The sequence below is a fragment of the Moschus berezovskii genome, chromosome 2 (assembly GCF_049115385.1).
Source record: "Moschus berezovskii isolate FMDL1 chromosome 2, NW_MosBer_1.0, whole genome shotgun sequence".
NCBI lineage: Eukaryota > Metazoa > Chordata > Mammalia > Artiodactyla > Moschidae > Moschus > Moschus berezovskii.
The window spans coordinates 50026974-50051002 of NC_142461.1; the positions used below are offsets into that span (position 1 = coordinate 50026974).

The 24029-nt window shown below is 38.2% G+C and overlaps 1 protein-coding gene and 1 non-coding gene across 3 annotated transcripts in view; both read right to left on the reverse strand.

The window, feature by feature from the left end:
* Window positions 1–3771: 3771 nt before the first annotated feature.
* On the reverse strand, window positions 3772–3841 carry TRNAG-UCC (transfer RNA glycine (anticodon UCC)). The gene has a single exon. It is a non-coding gene; the product is annotated as a tRNA-Gly (tRNA).
* A 7645-nt stretch (window positions 3842–11486) lies between these two features.
* PLCL1 (phospholipase C like 1 (inactive)) overlaps window positions 11487–24029 on the reverse strand; it is a 369453-nt gene continuing 356910 nt past the window's right edge. For both annotated transcript variants that reach the window (XM_055397811.2, XM_088828575.1), the window contains exon 6: window positions 11487–11987. In XM_055397811.2, the coding sequence (XP_055253786.1) occupies window positions 11805–11987 (183 nt within the window). In that variant the 3' untranslated portion in view covers window positions 11487–11804. The remainder of the gene's footprint in view (window positions 11988–24029) is intronic.

Below are 24029 nucleotides of genomic sequence, written 5' to 3' on the forward strand. Positions count from 1 at the left end.
CAAGCCCAGCGTTCCTCATGATGTACTCTGCATATAAGTTAAATAAGCAGGGTGACAATATACAACCTTGACACACTCCTTTTCCTATTTGGAACCAGTCTGTTTTTCTGTGACCAGTTCTAACTGTTGCTTCCTGACCTGCATACAGGATTCTCAAGAGGCAGGTCAGGTCGTCTGGGATTCCCATCTCTTTCAGAATGTTCCACAGTTTATTGTGATCCACATAGTCAAAGGCTTTGGCATAGTCAATGAAGCAGAAATACATGCTCTTCTGGAACTCTCTTGCTTTCTCCATGATCCAGCGGATGTTGGCAATTTGATCTCTGGTGCCTCTGCCTTTTCTAAAACCTGCTTGAACATCTGGAAGTTCACAGTTCACATATTGCTGAAGCCTGGCTTGGAGAATTTTGAGCATGACTTTACTAGCGTGTGAGATGAGTGCAATTGTGTGGTAGTTTGAGCATTCTTTGGCATTGCCTTTCTTTGGGATTGGAATGAAGACTGACCTTTTCCAGTCCTGTGGCCACTGCTGAGCTTTCCAAATTTGCTGGCATATTGAGTGCAGCACTTTCACAGCATCATCTTTCAAGATTTGAAATAGCTCAATTGGAATTCCATCACCTCCACTAGCTTTGTTCATAATGATGCTCTCTAAGGTCCACTTGACTTCACATTCCAAGATGTCTGGCTCTAGGTCAGTGATCACACCATCGTGATTATCTTGGTCATTAAGATCTTTTTTGTACAGTTCTTCTGTGTATTCTTGCCACCTCTTCTTAATATCTTCTGCTTCTGTTAGGTCCATACCATTTCTGTCCTTTATTGAGCCCATATTTGCATGAAATGTTCCCTTGATATCTTTAATTTTCTTGAAAAGATCTCGTTTTTCCTATTCTGTTGTTTTCCTCTATTTCTTTGCATTGATCGCTGAGGAAGGCTTTCTTATCTCTCCTTGCTATTTTTTGAAACTCTGCATTCAGATGCTTATATCTTTCCTTTTCTTCTTTGCTTTTCACTTCTCTTCTTTTATAGCATGGTATTTGACACACAGAAGACACAGTAACTATTAACTTTAATGATAGGATCAGAAAATAGATCATAAGGGAAAAAACTGTCTGAGAAGCAGGTGGGAACTTAAATGAATAGCCGGATAAAATGAAGAAAGATTTTAAAAACGTGGTGAAATACTAAAACAACAAAACTGACAACATATAAAATGGAATGTTTGTTTTAAAGTCACAAAGAATAAACCTCCCAGAATACAAAGGAAAATGCAGAAAAATAACATGATTACAGAGAAGACAAAGGAAAGGATACAATGACGGTATAGCCAACTACTGCTCCTGAAAAGACCAGAGCAGATACATGAAAGCAAATATGTCCCTAAACACACACACACAGGAAAAATACAAAATGAAAGCTTTCTAAGTTAAAAAAACTCCAACTCTGTAAACTCACAATTCCCCAAATAAAAGTAAAACTTAACTATTTGAAAATATACAGAAGTAATATCATGTACATCAAAGAAAAAGAAAAAACTTTCTTTTTTTTTCTCCCAGAAACTTTCAGGGAGAGGAAATGTTTACTTATAAATGAAAAAATAAACCTGCTTCAAAAATATTATTAATACAGGGAAACTACTATTTTAAAAGCTTTACTGAGGTATGTGTGTATGTTCAGTCACTCAGTCATGTCCAACTCTTTGCCACCCATGCACTGTAGCCCACCAGGCTCCTCTGTCCATGGAATACTCCAGGCAAGAAAACTGGAGTGGGTTGTTATTTCCTACTCCACGAAATCTTCCTGACCCAGGGATCAAACCCGCGTCTCCTGAGTCTCCTCTACTGTGCCACCTGGGAAACCCTTCAGTTCAGTTCAGTTCAGGCACTCAGTTATGTCCGACTCTTTGCGACCCCATGAATCACAGCACGCCAGGCCTAACTGTCCATCACCAACTCCCGGAGTTCACTCAAACTCATGTGCATCTGTTGGTAATACCATCCAGCATCTCATCCTCTGTCATCCCCTTCTCCTGCTCCCAATCCCTCCCAGCATCAGGGTCTTTTCCAATGAGTCAACTCTTCGCATGAGGTGGCCAAAGTACTGGAGTTTCAGCTTTAGCAGCAGTCCTTCCAATGAACACCCAGGACTGATCTCTTTTAGAATGGACTGGTTGGATCTCCTTGCCGTCCAAGGGACTCTCAAGAGTCTTCTCCAGCACCATAGTTCAAAAGCATCAATTCTTCAGCAATCAACTTTCTTCACAGTCCAACTCTCACATCCATACATGACCACTTGAAAAACTATAGCCTTGACTAGACAGACCTTTGTTGGCAAAGTAATGTCTAATGTCTCTGCTTTTTAATATGCTATCTAAGTTGGCCATAACTTTCCTTTCAAGATGTAAGCGTCTTTTAATTTCCTGGCTGCAATCAGCATCCGCAGTGATTTTGGAGCCCAGAAAAATAAAGTCTGACACTGTTTCCACTGTTACCCCATCTATTTCTCATAAAGTGATGGGACCAGATGCCATGATCTTCGTTTTCTGAAAGTTGAGCTTTAAGCCAACTTTTTCACTCTCCTGTTTCACTTTCATCAAGAGGCTTTTTAGTTCCTCTTCACTTTCTGCCATAAGGGTGGCGTCATCTGCATATCTGAGGTTATTGATATTTCTCCCAGCAATCTTGATTCCAACCTTTGCTTCTTCCAGCCCAGAGTTTCTCATGATGTACTCTGCATAGAAGTTAAATAAGCAGGGTGACAATATATAGCCTTGACGTACTCCTTTTCCTATTTGGAACCAGTCTGTTGTTCCATGTCCAGTTCTAACTGTTGCTTCCTGACCTGCATATAGGTTTCTCAAGAGGCAGGTCAGGTGGTCTGGTATTCCCATCTCTTTCTGAATTTTCCACAGTTTATACAGAAGTATAATTCCATGAAATAAACTGCATACACTTAAAGCATACAATTTGATTAAGTTTTGACATATGTATGACATTAGAACGATCACCACTATCAAGATAAAACATTCCTCATAAATATGACTGATATGTTTAAGAACTCTCAGTTCAGTCGCTCAGTCATGTCTGACTCTTTGCAACACCATGAATCACAGCATGTCAGGCCTCCCTGTCCATCACCAACTCCCGGAGTTCACTCAAACTCACGTCCATCGAGTCAGTGATGCCATCCAGCTATCTCATTCTCTGTTGTCCCCTTCTCCTCCTGCCCCCAATCCCTCCCAGCATCAGAGTCTTTTCCAGTGAGTCAACTCGTCACATGAGGTGGCCAAAGTATTGGAGTTTCAGCTTTAGCATCAGTCCTTCCAATGAACACCCAGGACTGATCTCCTTTAGAATGGACTGGTTGGATCTCCTTGCAGTCCAAGACCCCTAGTGGATGCCTGAAATCACAGACAGTGCTAACTCTATATATGCCATGTTTTTTTATACATACATACATATGATAAGGTTTAATTTATAAATTAGGCACAGTAAGAGATTAACAACTATGTGTACGTACATGCTAAGTCACTAAAGCCATGTCCGACTCTTTGCAACCCTTTGGACTATAGCCCGCCAGGATACTCTGTCCATGGACTTCTCCTGGCAAGAATACTTGAGTGGGTTGTCATTTCCTACTGAAGGGGCTCTTCCCGACCCAGAGATCAAACCTGCACCTCTTACGTCTCCTGCGCATTGGCAGGCGGGTACTTTTTCCACTAGCACCACCTGGGAAGCCCAACAAACTAACACAGTTGATTGAAAGACATGGTGATGCCAGGGATCGAACCCAGGGCCTTATGCATGGAAAGCATATGCTCTACCACTGAGCTACATCCTCAACCTTGTTTTCCCCTATACATACATACCTATGATAAAGTTTAATTCATAAATTAGTCACAGTAAGAGATTAACAATAATAACTAATAATGAAAAGAGCAATTATAGTTTAAGTTATGTGAATATGAGCTCTGCTGCAGAATACCTCATTGTACTGTACTCACCCTTCTTCTTGTGATGACATGCAATGACAAAACGCCTACGTAGTAAGATGAAGTGAATGAATGACATAGGCACTGTGACACAGCATTAGGCAACTACTAACCTTCCGACAGTACAATGACAATGGTGGGGGAATCTGGGCAGGATGAAGCAGGACAATGTGAGATTCCGTCACACTGCTCAGAAAAACATACAATAAAGAACTTATGAATTTTTATTTCTGAAACTCCAATACTTTGGCCACCTCATGCGAAGAGTTGACTCACTGGAAAAGACTCTGATGCTGGGAGGGATTGGGGGCAGGAGGAGAAGGAGACGACAGAGAATGAGATGGCTGGATGGCATCACCGACTTGATGGAGATGAGTTTGAGTGAACTCCAGGAGTTGGTGATGGACAGGGAGGCCTGGCGTGCTGTGATTCGTGGGCTCGCAAAGAGTCGGATACGACTGAGCGACTGAACTGCACTGAACTGAACTGAACCTTCTGACAGTACAATGACAATGGTTGGGGAATCCGGGCAGGATGAAGCAGGACAATGTGAGATTCCGTCACACTGCTCAGAAAAACATACAATAAAGAACTTATGAATTTTTATTTCTGAAATTTTCCATATTTTGGGACCACAGTTGACCGTAACAGGAGACATACATGCATGCCTTATTTCATTGTCTACTTTCAAAATTTTCTCCTCCTCACTACTTTTGACCAATTTGATGACTATAACGAGCTTTTTTTGTTTTTTTGTCTCTGGTACTTGGGGGCGTTTTTAAGATTCTTGGATCTGGGGCATTATAGTTTTCAATAAAAACGAGGGTTTTATGAGTCATTACTTTCTCACTTTTCTTTGTCCCCCACTTTATCTCCAATTTCAGATATATTAGACTTCTTAGAGTTATTTCACTACTTAATGGTGCTTGGTTCAGTATATAAGTTCTTTTATGTTTCTTTTATTTATAATCATTTTACTCATAATTTACATACCATAAAATTCATTCTTTTAAACTTCACAATAGTTTTTAGTACATTCACAAAGCTGTACAAATATCACCACTAATTCCAGACATTTTTATCACCCCAAAAAGAAACCATATCCTTTAGTAGTCATTCTCCACTCCACCCTGTCCCTGCCCCTGCCAAACACTAATGTACTTTCTGTTTCCATGGATTTGCCTAATACAGACATTCTACCTAAATGGAAACATACATTAAGTGGCCTTTATATCTGGCCTTCTTTGCTTAGCATGTTTTTAAGACTCATTCATGTTCTAGCCTTTATTGGTATTTATTGTTATTATTAAATGATCCATTGTATTTAACAATTTAAATAAAAAAGGGGACGACACAGGATGAGACGGTTGGATGGCATCACCGACTCGATGGACATGAGTTTGAACAAGCTCTGGGAGTTGGTGACGAAGAGGGAAGCCTGGCGTGCTGCAGTCCATGGGATTGAAAAAAGTTGGACATGACTGAGTGACTGAACTGAACTGAATCCATTGAATGGATTTATTTTTTTGTGTATCTTTTCATCAGTTGATAGACATTTGAATTGTTTCCATTTTTTTACTGTTATGAATAATGCTGTGATGAACATTTGTGTACAAGCTTTTGTTTGTGAACATATGTTTTCATTTCTCTTAGGTGTATACCTAGGAATAGAATTGCTGGTCTGTGGTAACTATGTTTAACCTTCCGATGAAATGTCAAGCTGTTGTCCCAAGCAGCTGGACCATTTTACATCTCCATCAGCAGTGTATGATGGTTCTAAGTTTTACTACCTCCTCACTAAAATGTGTTACTGTATTTGTTATTATGGCTATTCTAGCAACTTAGCGACCAAACAGTAGCAGCAGCAGCAGCGGATATAAAATGGTAACACATTGTGGGTTTTTATTTAAATTTTCGTGATGGTTAATGATACTGAATATCTTTAACTTCTTTGAGAAAAAAGTCTATTCAGATCCTTCCTCCATTTTAAAAGTTAGTTTGTCTTTTTATTATGTTGTAGTAGTTCTTTATATATTCTAATTCTAGTCTTTATCAGATATGTAATTTGCAAACTCACTCTTAAATTGTCTTTTTACTTTATTGATGGTGTCCTTTTAAGTACAGAAGTTTTAATTTTAATGAAGTCCAATCTTATTTCTCCTTTTGTCCACTTATACGTGGGTGTCACACCTAAAATTCATGAACTTAACCCAAGATCATAAAATTTACTTCTATATTTTTATCTTTATATAAATGGCAAAAGTTATATTTAAAAACTTTAATTTCCCAATAAAATCTACCAAAATCTAGAGTATGTATCATACATAATGATGAGATATTGGAAACTTTCCCCTGAGACTGGGAATGAGAAAGGATGTTCACTGGTATCACTTCTGCTGAATATTGTCCTGAAGGTTTTAGCCAGTTCAACAAAGCAAGAAAAACAAACAAACAAAAAAAAAACCACATATAAAAGAATCAGAAACAAAAAAAATAAAACTGTCATTATTTTCAGATGACATGACTGTGTACGGATGAAAACAAAATAATACAGAGGTTATCACAATTAACAAATGCATTTGGTAAACTAACTTTATATATGGCTATCACAAAACAATCTATTGTATTTTCAATATGCCATAAATAAGCAATTTGGAATTTCAAAATGTTACTATTTCTAACAGCAAGAGAAACGTTAAATGTCTAGGAATAAATCTAATTAAAGAAGTCCAAAACCTTACAAGGTCTGTCTAGTCAAGGCTATGGTTTTTCCAGTGGTCATGTATGGATGTGAGAGTTGGACTGTGAAGAAAGCTGATCGCCGAAGAATTGATGCTTTTGAACTGTGGTGCTGGAGAAGACTCTTGAGAGTCCCTTGGACTGCAGGGAGACCCAACCAGTCCATTCTAAAGGAGATCAATCCTGGGTGTTCATTGGAAGGACTGATGCTAAAGCTGAAGCTCCAATACTTTGGCCACCTCATGCGACGAGTTGACTCACTGGAAAAGACTCTGATGCTGGGAAGGATTGGGGGCGGGAGGAGAAGGGGACGACAGAGAATGAGATGGCTGGATGGCATCACTGACTCGATGGACGTGAGTTTGAGTGAACTCCAGGAGTTGGTGATGGACAGGGAGGCCTGGCATGCTGTGATTCATGGGGTCGCAAAGAGTCGGACACAACTGAGCGACTGAACTGAACTGAACTGAAAACCTTACGCAGCAATGTAGTATTAAGAGAAAGTAAATAAGACCTTAAAAATGGAGAAATACACCATGAGAATGTACTGGGTTAATCAATAATGTAAATATGTCAGGACTCCCCAAACATTCAGTAGAATACTAACCAAAATTCCATGAAGTGTCTGATGGAAATTGATAAGCTGATTCTACAATTTATATGGAAAAGAAAAGAGCAAAAACAGCCCAGAAAATGGTGAACAAGAAGAGAATTAGGAGCCTACACTCTCTGATATCAAAACATGGTAAAACTATAGTGATGAAGACATTAAAATAATGTTGCCAGGACAGACATAGACCAATGGAACTGAATAGATTCTGTAAAGAGGCACACACACATACTTGAGTGCAACACTTTTCATGAGGGTGGCACTATAGAGTCATGGACAAAGGACAGTCTTTATGATAAATGGACCCAATCAATTGATTATCCATGTTGGGAAAAGATGGAATTGGGCCTCTAACTTATGCTCTACACAAAAGTCAGCTTTAGGGGACTTGTAAATTTAAATGTGAAAAGTAAATCAAAAAAGCTACCAGCAGATTAAAGAATATCTTCATGACCATCTGGGGCAAAAATGTCTTTAACACTAAACGTGAAGAAAAAAAAAATCATAACATGGATTAAATTAGGGATCTATACATCAAAAAACAATAGCAACACTCACAACAAACTCAGGGTTAAGATTCTTGTTAAGTAAATGCCTCTTAAAAATAAATAATAAAAGATAAAAATGTAATAGTCCACCCAAAAATTGTCTTTAAAAACAAAGACAATCTCTATGAGATTATTTATAGTCAATGAACATATTAAAATGTGTTCAATCTCACTAGAGAATAAAGGTAAAGAAAAGTAAGATTTTTAATGCAGTAGATTGGCAAAGATGAAAATAAGAAAAATTAAATTTTATATTAGCCAAGATTTGTACACTTTCATAAACTTATATAGGAAATTAAATTGGATAAGTTTTCCAGAAACTGGCAATTATCACAAAATCCCTAAAAATATATCTGTTCTTTGACCAAGAATTCCACTTTTAGAAATTTATCCTAGAGAAAAAGCTGAACAACTTTGCAAAAATAGATTTTCATCACTGCAGTGCTTATATAATAAGAAATTAGGAGATAAAAGTCTAACAATAGGATATTGGTAAAATATGTTATGGTCATCCACATACAAAGACACTATGTCATAATTATAAATAATGATGTGGATCAAGGATCACCACTTAAGATGACCACAGGGGCAAGATGTAACATAAATGAGTGAAGAGACTCTTTGGCAGACTAGACAGCATGTGCCCCTTTTGAAGAGGGCAACTCCAACTAATTGATGCCAAGTAAGAAGTGACTCACTGGAAAAGATCTGATGCTGGGAGGGATTGGGGGTGGGAGGAGACAGGGACGACAGAGAATGAGATGGCTGGATGGCATCACGGACTCGATGGAGGTGAGTTTGAGTGAACTCCGGGAGTTGGTGATGGACAGGGAGACCTGGCGTGCTGTGATTCATGGGGTCGCAAAGAGTCAGACACGACTGAGCGACTGAACTGAACTGAACTGAACTAAGAAGTGGGGGAGGGTCTCATGTTGTCAGTATAGCCAATATTTTAAGTGAAGTAAAAAACTGAAATTTTTATGTGAAATCTCCTCATGTTTAAAAGTTGTCTATTGTTTAAAAAAAATTGAAAAAGATTCAGTGACCAAATAAAATATGTCATGTATGGACTATTATCAATTCAAAGGCTGACAGTTCCAAGGTACATGCATATTGTTGACACAGAAAGATATTCAGGATGTATTGCTTTTATTGCTGTAAAAAGCCTGTTACAAAACAGCTTCTATAATATGATATCACTTTTGCTAAAATGAAAAGCATATTTATATACATAAAGAAATGCTAAACAGTGTCTAAGGGGTATAACTGGTATAAATCTAAAGGTATATTGGGAGATTTTCTTTTTTTATTTTTTATACATTAATATTTTACTGTAAGAAAATAACATGAAGTTTTTTTTATTTGTGATTATAAAGCAAAGAGTTAATAGTTTAGTTTAAATTTTTGAGAATTAAAATAATCAAAATCACTGAGCAAATATTCTTGCACATAAACAGACCATAATTGAAAGTCAATTCTTCCATTCAATGTATCAGTGGCCTTGGGCTTTCTCACCTGTAAAATGTCAATGATAATACCTACCATCTCTACCTCAAATCCCCTTGGTAATGTAAAAATTAATAAACAAAAACAGAATTAATATCTTCCACACTGCCTTCCTAGCATCCCCAAAAACTAAGTGGAGAGAAACGGGCTTTTTCCACTGCTGTTCAAGTTTGAAAAGAAAACAGACACTTGTAGAATACAGTAATGAAGAAAGGTTGGTACGTTTGTTTTTGTTATTCCGCCAAAAGGTAAGACCTCTTCCCTTGCAACTCCCTGCCCCACACGTCACTCCCTGCCTACCAGGGATACCCAACACAATGGAGAAGAGTGTGGCTGCCCACAGAAGTAGCATTAGATGAGGTAGAGTGGTATCATGTTCTCAAGAATATCTGGGTAGAGCCTAAGTGTGCGTGGAGCCTCAGGACACATGGAATAAACCAGAGAAGCCACTCTGAAGATTGGATTCGACCCTAAAATAAATACATGAATAAATATTCTTTGAAAGTCTGCCACCCTTTAGCTTGTCTTCTCGTCTCTGGTAAAGGCACGGATCTTTCCACAAGGAATTCAGGGAGGTGAAGCAGTCCACAGGTGAAACCAACCAATTGGCTGATGGAAGGAAGGTTTTGTTTCTATCTATATTGCCTCTTTTTCATCATAAGGGACTTAGATACCCGTGTTCCACTATTCCTTGTAACTACACTGCAGGGTAAGTATTTTTTACAATGGAGGGTAAGGACACTTTTTCTGGTTACTGTATACCATTGGAAACCTACCTTCAAATAAACTTGTGTGCTTTTTAAGCACCCAGTTTTAAACCTAAGGAGAAATATCATCATATCTGGTCCATGGACGTATATTCTGTAAGATATTTTTGATATAATAACTTATTCTCATTATCTCATTATCGCTCCTTTTTCAATTAATTTCCAATAAAAGAGAACAATAAAAGTGTTGTTTTATATCTTTACTCTCTCAGTAATGTGCAACATAAACATAATAGTGTTAAGAAGTCAGAAATAACTTAACACAGTAGCCATAGAAGATGTTTATATTTGCAAAATTTCAACAATGATCTTCCCTAGCTTCCCCCAAATTAGCATATTTGTTAACCAAATTAATTAAGAAGCTTTTCAAAATAAAAGCAATGTTTTAAATAAATAAATTTTCATAACCATAGAACATTTAGTCCTGTTGGAGGTAACAAACATATTATACTCAAGTACTTTATGAAGATATTAGGATAAAAATTATCTGGATGCAATTATAAATGTACCCGAATTAGTCATTTGCTTTTCTGGCGTGTATGTTTTTCTGCATGTGTTAAAATTATATAATAGATTTTTGTAATCAGTTAGTCCTTAAATCATCACAATGTTATCTGATGCACCGAATTTATATCATCTCAAGATGATGATATGATATTGTTTGGACAATGTCTTTAAATTTAGTACTATAAATTAAATGCAATGAAAGCCAAGACCTCCTCTCTGCCCATGTTTGTTAGAGAAAATGAATGCTAGATCCCCAGTTTGGAAGAATGAGACATTCTTTCAAATCTCAACCTTGAAATTTCATAACTGAATATTATTATCACATCAAAATTCTAATCTCAACAGAGTTTTCACTGTGTTTCAGAGTGGGTGGGTATAAATTCACTTATGATCAGCTTTTAAAATGAAATCACATCTGTTTAGTAAACTACAAAAAGCTTTCTAAAAATTGTTTTTATTTAATAAATATTTTAAAGAGTTCACTAACTGATCCTCCAGAAATTCTGATCAATTGTTTAGCTTTCATTCACTTTTATTTCTACTGTGATTCTTAGGAATTTGTCTAGTCTATATTTAATCTATTAAAACATCTATGCATTAGTAACTTTGGCTTCCTTCCACAATAAGCTATGTTAAGATCTCTAAATTAAATGACAAAGGTAGAGAGTAAAATTAAACACAGCAACAGGTTACAGTAAGTGCTCTTTAGAATTTCAGATTAATGAATTTGTCCCCAAATGATAATAACTTACCAAATGAATAATGTGACACAAAACATATTTTAACAGAATCTCAACCTACCTCTCCCCTTCCCATCTCTCTCTTTCTTTTCTGCTCCCTCTTTTATTTCTCTCTCTCTCACACACATACACACATACACACACTTCCACCCACATCCATACATGAGTGTGTACACACACATCTCAGAATTTTAAAACACTGCTACTAGAGGTTTTAACTTAGATAAATTAACTACATTAAAATACTGACGCTGTGAAAATATCTGTTTATGTCCAATATCCCATAGAGAGCATCTTCTTGTGAACTTCTAAAAATCTTCAAGGAAGAAAATTAGAAGGGAAAACCAGAGTCCTTGGCAGGAAGGCTAAGTGAAGGCATTGCTGCCGCTCGGGTCACAGCTTCCCATTGTCCTCACAGCTCTCCTTCTCCTCTATGGCCTCCAGGCTGCGCTTACTCTTCACCTCTGCACCGCTGCTGGGGGCTTTACTGAGGCCACAAGACAAGCACGCCAGCTGGATCTGCTTCATGTTTTCTATGGCTTCATTCTTGGCGTTCTTCAACAGGTCTCCCTGGCCCTACAAACAAGCAGAAATAAACATCAAAGAAAACAGTTACAGGCCAGGAAGATTCTGAGTGACGTCATTCTATATGCTTTCTGCTATTGCTCAGCGAGGAAACAGACTCGGACTTGAGAGCCCCCTTTTGCCAGGTTTAGGCCACATTCTTTTCTTGCATTATTGAGGGTCTTTGTAATTTAACTCAAGAACCTCAACCTGAGCTTTCACCATTGGTTCTGTGGTTGCTGGCAGCCTCCTTGAGATTCCCATGGGAGGAAACACCCTCCTCTGAATGTACCGAGGACACTCAGTCCTTCCATCACCAGGGTTTGAGACTTTGCACATTGCTACAACTCCTGTCCCACCCAGCCCAGCACTCGTAAGCTTGGGAGAAAACAAGGAAAGAAGCTCTTCCTCAAAGAACTGAAAATTAAATCAGCTCCTTGGTGTACAAGGGCTTACAAAGCAAAATATCTTCCATAAGGTAAATCACACACCCTTATGCTTGGTGAGCTGCTGTTTTTTGTTTCTTTCTTTAATACAGTGCATCATCACTGCAGTTTGCAATCTGATAAGTTCCAGGTTACCCACATTCCTTCTATCTCTTCCATTATCCTCAAAACAATGTTCCCATCTCATTGATGGAGGAGAAGCTCTGGAGGCTTAGTGTGTCAATCAAAACAAAAAAGCAAACAAAGATCACAGGGAATCATCCATTGTCAGTTATATCAGAGCCTGAGTGATCTTTTTCCATTATCTTTTGTCTTATTTTAGTTCATTGCTGTGATGATCAAGTATGTATGCTGACACTGACCCAGGAGGCTAAAGAAGTAAGTAAGGGGAAGCCAGAACATGTCTCTACAGGGTACAGACAAAAGAGGAAGCAGTTCTGTCTCCTGGCTTCATTCTCACAATGCCTGAGAGTATGACCTTGAAACTGGAGGTTACACGAGCTGCTGGAGAGTTTCTCTATAAAGCAGAGACTCCGAGAAAAGATAAGTCATCTATTTTATGCATGATATGCTGTTTGCTCTCTTTAATTTGATGAAGGCTTTCACCTCAGGGTATATGAGAAAGCTTGTATTTAAAATGCTTTGGAATATTTCCTCAAAATCTGTACAAGCACTTGCCAATTCCATCTCATGTCATAATAGCTCAATTCTTCAAACAACACTTTTAAACACATAGGATGAGTAAAGTAAGGCTTTGCCTAATATTTTTGTTATGGTGTGCCTGTGTGCTAAGTAAATTCAGTCGTGTCTGACTTTGTGCGACCCAATGGACTGTAGACTGCCAGGCTCCTCTGTCCATGGGATTCTCCAGGCAAGAATATGGAATGGGTTGTCATACCCTCCTCCAGGGGATCTTTCCGTCCCAGGGATCAAACCTGCATTTCTTATGTCTTCTGCATTGGCAGGCAGGTTCTTTACCATTAGCACTACCTGGGAGGCCTACCGTATTTCACACACCACACTTAGAATTTAGACTAAGACTAGACTGGAGACTGAACACTCTAGGACATAGAGGGATTTTCAAAGGGAAAAATACACACTACACCAACAGAACTTGGGGAGTATAGACAATAATAAGCACCCTCTGAACGTTAAAAAGAAAGTCCTATCCACCTTGAAAATGCAGTCCTTAAGCATTAATAATAATAATATAATATACAAACTGCTTGCTCTCTGTGTTTATCCTTCTTCATGCTTTATATATGTTCATTATTCAATTGTCACAGCATCCCCACAAACTAGGCATTTTTCTTATTTTAAGTTTAAAGTGATAAAACAAATAGAGGCCCAGAATTGTCCTCATTCCCAGAGTCGCACAGCTGCTAAGTGGTAGAGCTGGGGTTGAAATAAAGTCTTGCAGTTGACTCCAGTCTGTAGCCTTAACCACTACATGATATGGCATCTCTTCAAGACAAGTTGTGCACTCTACAAAGCACATTAAAGCCTCCCAGTCATTGTTTCCCTTGGAAACAAGACAGATAAAAAGACAATCATTTCCCAGGTGGCACAGAACTTAGAGATGGGATCTATAGTCAGGAAGATAAGATGCACCACGATATGCTGGCAGGGACAAAAGTCAGAGGATCTTAGTTGTATTTTTAGTTCCAACAATTTCTCCCTATGCCATTTTATCTCTTGTAAAAATAATGAAAACATTCTTATTCCTTCCTCATAGTTTCAAAGATTAAAGAAAATATGTTGAAAAGCTGTTTAACTAATCACAGGTAAATATGCTATTAGGCGATATGAAAAGCAATCGACATACTCAACTACTAAATAGTGAGAAATGGCAACCCATTCCAGTATTTTTGCCTGGAGAATTCCACGGACTGTAGCTTGTCAGGCTCCTCTGTCCATGGGGTCACAAGAGCTGGACATGACTTAGTGACTAAACCACCACCACCACTACTAAATAAATGTCCTGATGTTATGCACATTTTAATATAAATTTTACCAACTTGTTTAAAATGCATCCATAAGGGTTTGTTTTTACTGAGATATGTATACTGCTACTGCTTTTACAAATGCAAACATCCCTTTAAAAAAACAAACTGTATTAATAAACAGATTATACCCACACTCATTTTCAGAGTATTAGTTTTAAGTGCTCCCTTTTCTCTTAGTGTTGAAATTTTCATCAAGCATTTTTAAAGCATGACAAAAGCAAAGCTGGCATCTTTCCTAATTGCAAGAGAACAGTGAAATACACAAAAATATCAAGCTTGATAATACTAATGCATAATGCTCTCATATCTCTTTTCTGGCAGCAGGTTATGAAACACATCTAATTAATCAGCCACAATGTCATCTCATCGGTTCTGAGAAGTGGCATCCAGGCCTAAAAGCCAGACTGTGTCAGTTCTGGTAAACAGAAGTCACTTTCTCTGGAAAACAAAGGCCAATTGGAAAAGACAGCTTATGCCAGCACACAAAAACACAAGGACATCATCTCTGGATAACTAAGAGACAACAAGTCCTAGGTACATGATATAGGCAGGTAAAAAATATTAAAAGAAAATTTAATCTATTAACTAATAGAACAAGAAAAATGAAAGACTACATTATTAATATTTACACTTAAATATTAATGTAAAAATACTGTTTTCAATTTTATTTTTAAGAAGAAAGCAGAGAGGTCGTCTTTGTGTTCTGTGACTAAACTCCTTGAGTCCTCTTGATTAAATAAGCAGAACCAGAAAAGACTCATTCTAGGCAAAACTGTAAAGATGGTGAAGTTTATTGTTAACAACCCCCATTTTGTCATTCCTTTTCAGTGCTGTGATTTCTATTGACCAACTAGCACCCTTTCTCTACTCCATCACACTCCCTCTCAAACTCCTCCAAACTAGCCAGCTTATACCATATCTCTTCCCTTGAAATAGCTCTGTCATGTGTATCATTTCCCACAAGATATATTAGGTATTTAGATCACTTCAGTTCAGTTCAGTTGCTGAGTCGTGTCCGACTCTTTGCAACCCCATGAATCACAGCACGCCAGGCCTCCCTGTCCATCACCAACTCCCGGAGTTCACTCAAACTCATGTCCACAGAGTCGGTGATGCCATCCAGCCATCTCATTCTCTGTCGTCCCCTTCTCCTCCTGCCCCCAGTCCCTCCCAGCATCAGAGTCTTTTCCAATGAGTCAACTCTTCATATGAGGTGGCCAAAGAATTGGAGTTTCAGCTTTAGCATCAGTCCTTCCAATGAACACCCAGGATTGATCGCCTTTAGAATGGACTGATTGGATCTCCTTGCCGTCCAAGGGACTCTCAAGAGTCTTCTCCAACACCACAGTTCAAAAGCATCAATTCTTTGGCGATCAGCTTTCTTCACAGTCCAACTCTCACATCCATACATGACCACTGGAAAACCATAGCCTTGACTAGACGGACCTTTTTTGGCAAAGTAATGTCTCTGCTTTTTAATAAGTTGTCTAAGTTGATCATAACTTTCCTCCAAGGAGTAAGTGTCTTTTAATTTCATGGCTGCAATAAACATCTGCAGTGATTGTGGAGCCCCCCAAAATACAATCTGACACTGTTTCCACTGTTTCCCCATCTATTTCCCATGAAGTGATGGGACCAAATGCCATGATCTTAGTTTTCTGAATGTTGAGCTTTAAGCCCATTTTTTCACTTTCCTCTTTCACTTTCATCAAGAGGCTTTTTAGTTCCTCTTCACTTTCTGCCATAAGGGTGGTGTCATCTGCATATCTGAGGTTATTGATATTTCTCCCAGCAGTCTTGATTCCAGCTTGGGCTTCTTCTAGCCCAGCATTTCTCATGATGTACTCTGCATAGAAGTTAAATAAGCAGGGTGACAATATACAGCCTTGACATACTCCTTTTCCTATTTGGAACCAGTCTGTTGTTCTATGTCCAGTTCTAACTGTTGCTTCCTGACCTGCATACAGGTTTCTCAAGAGGCAGGTCAGGTGGTCTGGTATTCCCATCTCTTTCAGAATGTTCCACAGTTTATTGTGATCCACACTGTCAAAGACTTTGGCATAGTCAATACAGCAGAAATAGATGTTTCTCTGGAACTCTCTTGCTTTTTCGATGATCCAGCGGATGTTGGCATTCGATCTCTGGTTCCTCTGCCTTTTCTAAAACCAGCTTGAACATCTGGAAGTTCACGGTTCACATATTGCTGAAGCCTGGCTTGGAGAATTTTGATCATTACTTTACTAGCGTGTGAGATGAGTTGTGCAGTTGAGATGCAATGCAGGTGAGATGCAATTGTGCAGTAATTTGAGCATTCTTTGGCATTGCCTTTCTTTGGGATTGGGATGAAGACTGACCTTTTCCAGTCCTGTGGCCACTGCTGAGTTTTCCAAATTTTCTGGCATAGATCACTTAGCTAAGTCAATTAAAGATACTAGTGTGTAGTATTCATTTAGGGAGTATTATAACTGGCCTTTTCTAAAGAGTATACTTAGAAATTCTCCTCCAACAGAGGTCTTGGGAGAAAGGCAGAAAGGAGAGAAGCCCAAGAGAATTCATTTTACTTGGTGGTATATAAAGCATAACGTCTCTTAGGAAAATAAATCTGAAATTGTAATGGCCTGGAATGAACAATTAATGGACAATCTGACCATTGAATACTCAACTTGAAAGAAATGTCAAGCTGTTGCCAGCATTTCAATATACAAGCAATCTCATGGGAACGTTTAGCATCTCTCCTCCGGTACTAGGGACGCTTCAGGGGAAAACATGAGGACTGCTTCAATCTGAAGAAAAGTAAAAGTAATAAAGGGCATCTCAGGCAGACTGATGCTGATGAGACAAGAGGACTATAAAAGCCCCAACAACAATGACTTCCATGGTTATTTGGCTTCCAAATATCAGAGTCCATAGAAATCCCAACACACTTAAAGAGTAACACTTAGAATCATAGAAAACCATAAATCACTACAGAAATTTGAATCTATAATTTAGTAATGATTAATGAGTTTTTTTTAAAAAAGATACATTAAGCATTCATAACCAAATCTTTCCAACATCATTAAATTGCAGTTAAAATACATTATCTAGAAATCAAGAAATATGTGATGCATTTAGATTACAAATGGGACTGATATACTACCATGCCACCACAATTTTTATTACTACTAACAAATTATTACTGACAATAAAAAGCAGAAATAGACACACAGATGTAGAGAACAAATGTATGGACACCAAGGGGGGAAAAAGAGGATGGGATGAATTGGCATATTGGGAATGATTATATATTACTATGGGCTTCCCAGGTGGTGATAGTGGTAAAGAACCCACCTGCCAATTCAGGAGCTGTAAGAGACCAGGGTTCGATCCCTGGGCTTGGAAGATCCCCTGGAGGAGGGCATGACAATCCACTCCAGAATTCATGCCTGGAGAATCCCAAGGACAGAGGAGCCTGGCAGGCTACGGTTCATAGTGCCACAAAGAGTCAGACACAACTGAAGCAACTTAGCCTAAGAGAGATAACTAATGAGACCCTAATGCATAGCCTGGGCGGGCAGGTGGGCAGGGGTGAAAGAAGGCACAATCTATTTGTAGGACACATAGTAAGCTAACCTTAAAAATGCATTCCAATATACATTAGGTGAAAATACTGTTTGATTCCACTTACACGAGGTACCTAGAATAGATAAATTCATAGAGTCCAAAAGCACATTGGTAGATGTAAGGGCCCAGGAGGTAGGGGGTGAATGGGGAGGGGGATGGGGAGTTAGTGTTTAATGGGGACAGAGTTTCAGTTTAGGGAAGTGAAAAATTCGGGAGATGGATGATGGTGAGAGGTGCACAACAATGTGAATGTACTTAGAGCTGCTGAACTGTATAGTTAAATATGGTTAAAATAGTATGTTTTACATTATGTGACTTTTGCCACAATAAAAAAAATTTACAAACTTAAAAATGCTATTGCAATGCTAAACAGAAGCTAATACTTCTTGAGTACAATATACTAAACATAAACCAATTTGTACCCATTATCTCAAAACCATAAAAAAGGCTAGAATTCTAAATGCGAGTCAGCTACTAGCTATATATAACAATACATTTTAGAATCTATCAAAAGACATTTAGAGTTTGTGCTATTCCTGCTCATACTAAGAAATGCAGTTTCCCTTCACTGTTTGAAAAGTCTAAAATAGACTGTTTTGGCCACATTCTGGCAGAGTAACTTACAAAAGACATCCATGATCTTTAATATCCATTTTTCCCATGAACTGCACAATTCCTTGTGATATCAGTGCATGAAAGAGCAGTCGAACATTATAACTAGTGTCCTTGCCATGTGTGAAGGAAATGCGTGGGTTGTCTCAGAGTACACCACAAATATTTAAAGCAGTTAATCAAGACTCTGGGAATGGAGAGGCCCTCACGTATTCACAACGACATCCATAAACAAATGCAACACTGTCGCCAGGCAGGCTTGTGTGGCTATTTGTCATCACACACTCAACGGCAGACAGATTCCCCTGAAATTCTACCCACGTGAGTGTCAACACCCACAGCTAGAGTCACCCCTGGATAATACTGCAGCAAAAATCGGCCACAGATAGTATGAGGGTGTTAGTACCTCTTTATTTGTTCCACCTCCATTTGGTGGACATGACCATATTGTAACGGGCTGTGCACAGTTAATAACTGTTCAAAAAGCATGCTTTTGAGGAATCTCTGTATCATCTAAAAGGTGTGTTTTGCTCCAAAGAGATACACACAACTATTACAGTGTCCTTTATTTGAGAAATTAAAATAGCAAATCAAAAACGTGTTGATGTCAAAACAGATATATCTCTCTTGATGTTACGTTACTGAAATATTGGGGAAAACTGTGCAACAATGGCCTGGGATTCTTGCTCTCCAGAACGAAAGCCTAGTTATGTGGAGAATGTACACAACATGTTAGCAAGAGTAACAGGCACAGACATGCAGCCATAGGGAAATTATGTACAAAATACCTCAACTGCACAAAAACAGAAGTTCTCACTGCATAAAATTATCAATCAGTTCAGTTCAGTTCAGTTGTTCAGTCGTGTCCGACTCTTTGCGACGCCATGAATCACAGCACGCCAAGCCTCCCTGTCCATCACCAACTCCTGGAGTTCACTTAAACTCACGTCCATCGAGTCGGTGATGCCATCCAGCCATCTCACAATCTGTACTCAGATTTATTATTTTTCAAGAGCTTATCAACCAAATATTCAACTGCATCCTACTTGCCTCTTAAAAATTGGAATTTTTACCCTATGAATATTCAAGAAATATAGATGAATAGTTGAAGAGTAGTTCTGGTCTAAGAGTATTGACTTAATGGAACTTTTTGTGTTACTCTTCTCCTGAAACTCTGAACTTAAAAAAAAAAAAACTGCTTTTCAAATATTTATTACATAAAGCAATTAAACTATTTTCTTTTTATAGGAAGAAAAAAGTGAACTACATTGGACATGTTTACCTGAGCCATTAGATTTTATAATTTTTATACAGTTCAGTTTTTTAACTTATCCTTATGACACATTTTAGTATTTGTCAGAACTCCAATTAATTAAATATCTCTGAAGATTATGGAAACAGAACCTAAGTAAGTATCTTTAGTATCTGAGAACCTAGATCTGAAAGAAGAATAATTTACAAAATGTAGAAGATATTTCAAAAAAAAATTTTAGAATAATTCAATGCCATACAACATTAAAGAATAAAACAGAATGACTTGTTTAATAACAACCATATAAAAGGTTCTAAAAAATATGAAGTCATACTCTATTAATATTCAGCATAATGAAAATTATGTTTGAGAGTTAAATTTGATGACATATATTTTCAGTTCAGTTCAGTTCAGTCGCTCAGTCGTGTCCGACTCTCCGCGACCCCATGAATCACAGCACGCCAGGCCTCCCTGTCCATCACCTTTTAAGACCTGGCAAATAAGATTTTCTTTTTCCACCCATCTTTCTCAAATAACAACCTTTTTATTACCCATTTTTTTAAAGCAGTTTTCAATATAGAGTAGACAACTATTGTGTCATTATGTGAGTATGCATGTATATATATAGAGAGAGAGAGTACTGGGCTTCCCTGGTGGTTCAGGCAGTAAAGAATCTGTTTGCAGTGCAGAAGACCTGGGTTTGAGCCTTGGGTCAGGAAGATCCCCTGGAGAAAGGAATGGCTACTCATTCCAGTATTCTTGCCTGAAGAATTCCATGGACGGAGGAGCCTGGTGGGCTCCATGGGGTCACAAAGAGTCAGACACTACTGATTGACTAATACACTTAAACATATACAGTCCTATATGTAAATGAAGTAGTTTAACATTATTTAAATACTACTCACTAATAATAACATAATTGTGTCACTTTAACAGAATGAAATATAAAAATTATATGATCATTTCAACAGATGCATAAAAATCATTTGACAAAATTCTACATCATTTCATGACAAAACTCTCAATAAATTGAGTATATATAGAATGTACTTTAATATACAAAAGGACATATGTGACAAGCCCACAGGTAACACCATTAGTTCAGTTCAGTTCAGTCGTTCAGTCATGTTCGACTCTTTGTGACCCTATGGACTGCAGCACACCATCACCAACTCCCAGAACTTGCTCAAACTCATGTCCATCCAGTTGATGATGCCATCCAACCATCTCATCCTCTGTCATCCCCTTCTTCTCCTGCCTTCAATCTTTCCCAGAATCAGGGTCTTTTCAAATGAGTCAGTTCTTCACATCAGGTGACCAAAATATTGGCGCTTCAGCTTCAGCATCAGTCCTTCCAATGAATATTCAGGGCTGATTTCCTTTAGGGTTGACTGATAGGATCTCCTTGCAGTCCAAGGGACTCACAAGAGTGTTCTCCAACACCACAGTTCAAAAGCATCAGTTCTTCGGCACTCAGCTTTCTTTATGGTCCAACTCTCACATCCGTACATGACTACTGGAAAAACCATAGCTTTGACTAGATAGACCTTTGTCAGCAAAGTAATGTCTCCGCTTTTTTATATCCTGTCTAGGTTCGTCATAGCTTTTCCTCCAAGGAGCAAGTGTCTTTTAATTTCATGACTACTGTCACCATCTGCAGTGATTTTGGAGCCCAAGAAAATAAAGTCTGTCACTGTTTCCCCATCTACTTGCCATGAAGTGATGGGACCAGATGCCATGATCTTAGTTTTTTGAATGCTGAGTTTTAAGCCAGCTTTTTCACTCTCCTCTTTCACTTTCATCAAAAGGCTTTACAGTTCCTCTTCACTTTCTACCATAAGAGTGGTGTCATCTGTATATCTAAGTTATTGATATTTCTCCCTGAAATCTTGATTCCAGTTTGTGTACATTCAGCCCAGCATTTCGCATTATGTACTCTGCATATAAGTTAAATAAGCAGAGTGACAGTATACAATATTGGCGTAATCCTTTCCCATTTTGGAACCAGTCCATTGTTTCATGTCTGGTTCCAACTGTCAACAGTAAAAGGTTGAAAGTTTTTCTTCTAAGATCAGGAACAAGACAGGAGTGCCCACTCTCACTATTTCTATTCAGCAGAGTATTGGAAGACTTAACCAGAACAATTAGGCAAGAAAAAGGAATAAAAGATATCCAAATTGGAAAAGAAGAAGCAAAATGATGACCTGATGTTTTATACAGAAACTCCTAAAGACTCCATAAAAATACTGCTAGAACTGATTAGTGAATTCAGTAAAGGTGCAGGATACAAAATCAACATAAAAATATAATCAGTGGTATTTCTATACACCTACAATAAACTATCAGGAAGAGAAAGAAATAAAATAATTCCATTTACAATAGCATCAAAAATAATAAAATACTTAGCAATAAATTTAACATAGGAGGTGAAAGATCTGTACACTGAAAACTAAAGGAACTGATAAAAGAAACGGAAGATAACACAAATAAATGGGAAGATATCCCATGATCATGGATCAGAATTAAAATTACTAGGATGGTCATATTACCCAAAACCATCCATAGATTCAATGTGATCGCTACCAAAATTCCAGTGGCATTTTTCACAAGAAGAAAACAATAACCCTAAAATTCATACGGAACAAAAAAGACCACAAATAGCCAAAGCAATCCTGAGTGAGAACAAAGTTGGAGGCATCATACATCTGATTTCAAACTATATTACAAAGCTAATCAAAACAGTATGGTACTGTCATAAAAAGACACATAGACCAATGGAACAAAAGTGAGAGTCTAGAAATAAAAGACTCTCCTTGTGTGCTTAGTCGCTCAGTTGTGTCCGACTCTTTGTGACCCCATGGGCCGAAATCCACCAAGCGCCTCTGTCCCTGGGGATTCTCTAGGCAAGAATACTGGAATGGGTTGCCATGCCCTCCTCCAAATAAAAGACTAATAATATATTACTATTGTTTGTTCAGTCACTCAGTCATGTCCAACTCTTTTTTTCGAGTCCATGGACCCAGATGTCCCACATTGCAGGCGGATTCTTTACCAGCTGAGCCACAGGAAAGCCTAAGAATACTGGAGTGGGTAGTCTATCCCTTCTCCAGAGGATCTTCCCAACCTAGGAATTGAACCGGGGTCTCCTGCATTGCAGGTGGATTCTTTACCAACTGAGCTATACACACAGCCCAAAATAAAAACGGTCATTTAAAATAAAATAATTTGTATTTCAACATGTAAACACCCAAGCAGGCATTCAGGAAACCATAATGAGGTAGATAGATACTTGTACTTACTTAATATGATTAATTTATATTTAAAGAGAGATAACAGGACCAGATGCCTTTCTACACACATAAGATACAGGAAAATGACAATGCTGATGTACCACATAGATACTAGTATATAAACAAATAATGGCAACAGACCAGACTTGCTTATATATAATAAAAGAAGGAAGGAAATAATCTTAGTTAAGATAGGGATAATATGTCAAGACAAGTACAGAATCTCACCATGGAGAAAAATGTGATAATCTCACTCGTTAAGAAGTAAATAATGTTCCATACACCCCATCAAATTTGCCAGATCTTCAAAAGAACCTCTAATGGACATCTTCCTTGAGGTTGATAATATCTGCTTCTACTTCACAGGATACTGTGGAAAGCTTATCATGGATTATCAAAAATAACAAAGTATCAAATCAAAACCAGTGTCTCACTTCAGTTTGTTCCAATATTACAATTATAGAAATACAGTCAGGTAGACAGAATGCCCAGAGTGAATACATTATTCAATAATTTGGAAACAATATCTTTATTCATTTTGGTTTACCTCTCAGTAACTCTTTCTCATGTACTGGGCCTTTCACATAACTTCTTGTTAAACATTTACAAAAGTCCTCTGATTTGTATTTTAGAGTGTGCAGTCAGGCAGGACTCGAGAAAGTCTTGGAGGACGTAGAGCAATTCTTCATTGTTTTGCACCATCCTGCACAGTGTAGGGGAGAAGGAAATGGCAACCCACTCCAGTGTTCTTGCCTGGAGAATCCCAGGGATGGCGGATCCTGGTGGGCTGCTGTCTATGGGGTCGCACAGAGTCGGACACGACTGAAGCGACTTAGCAGCAGCAG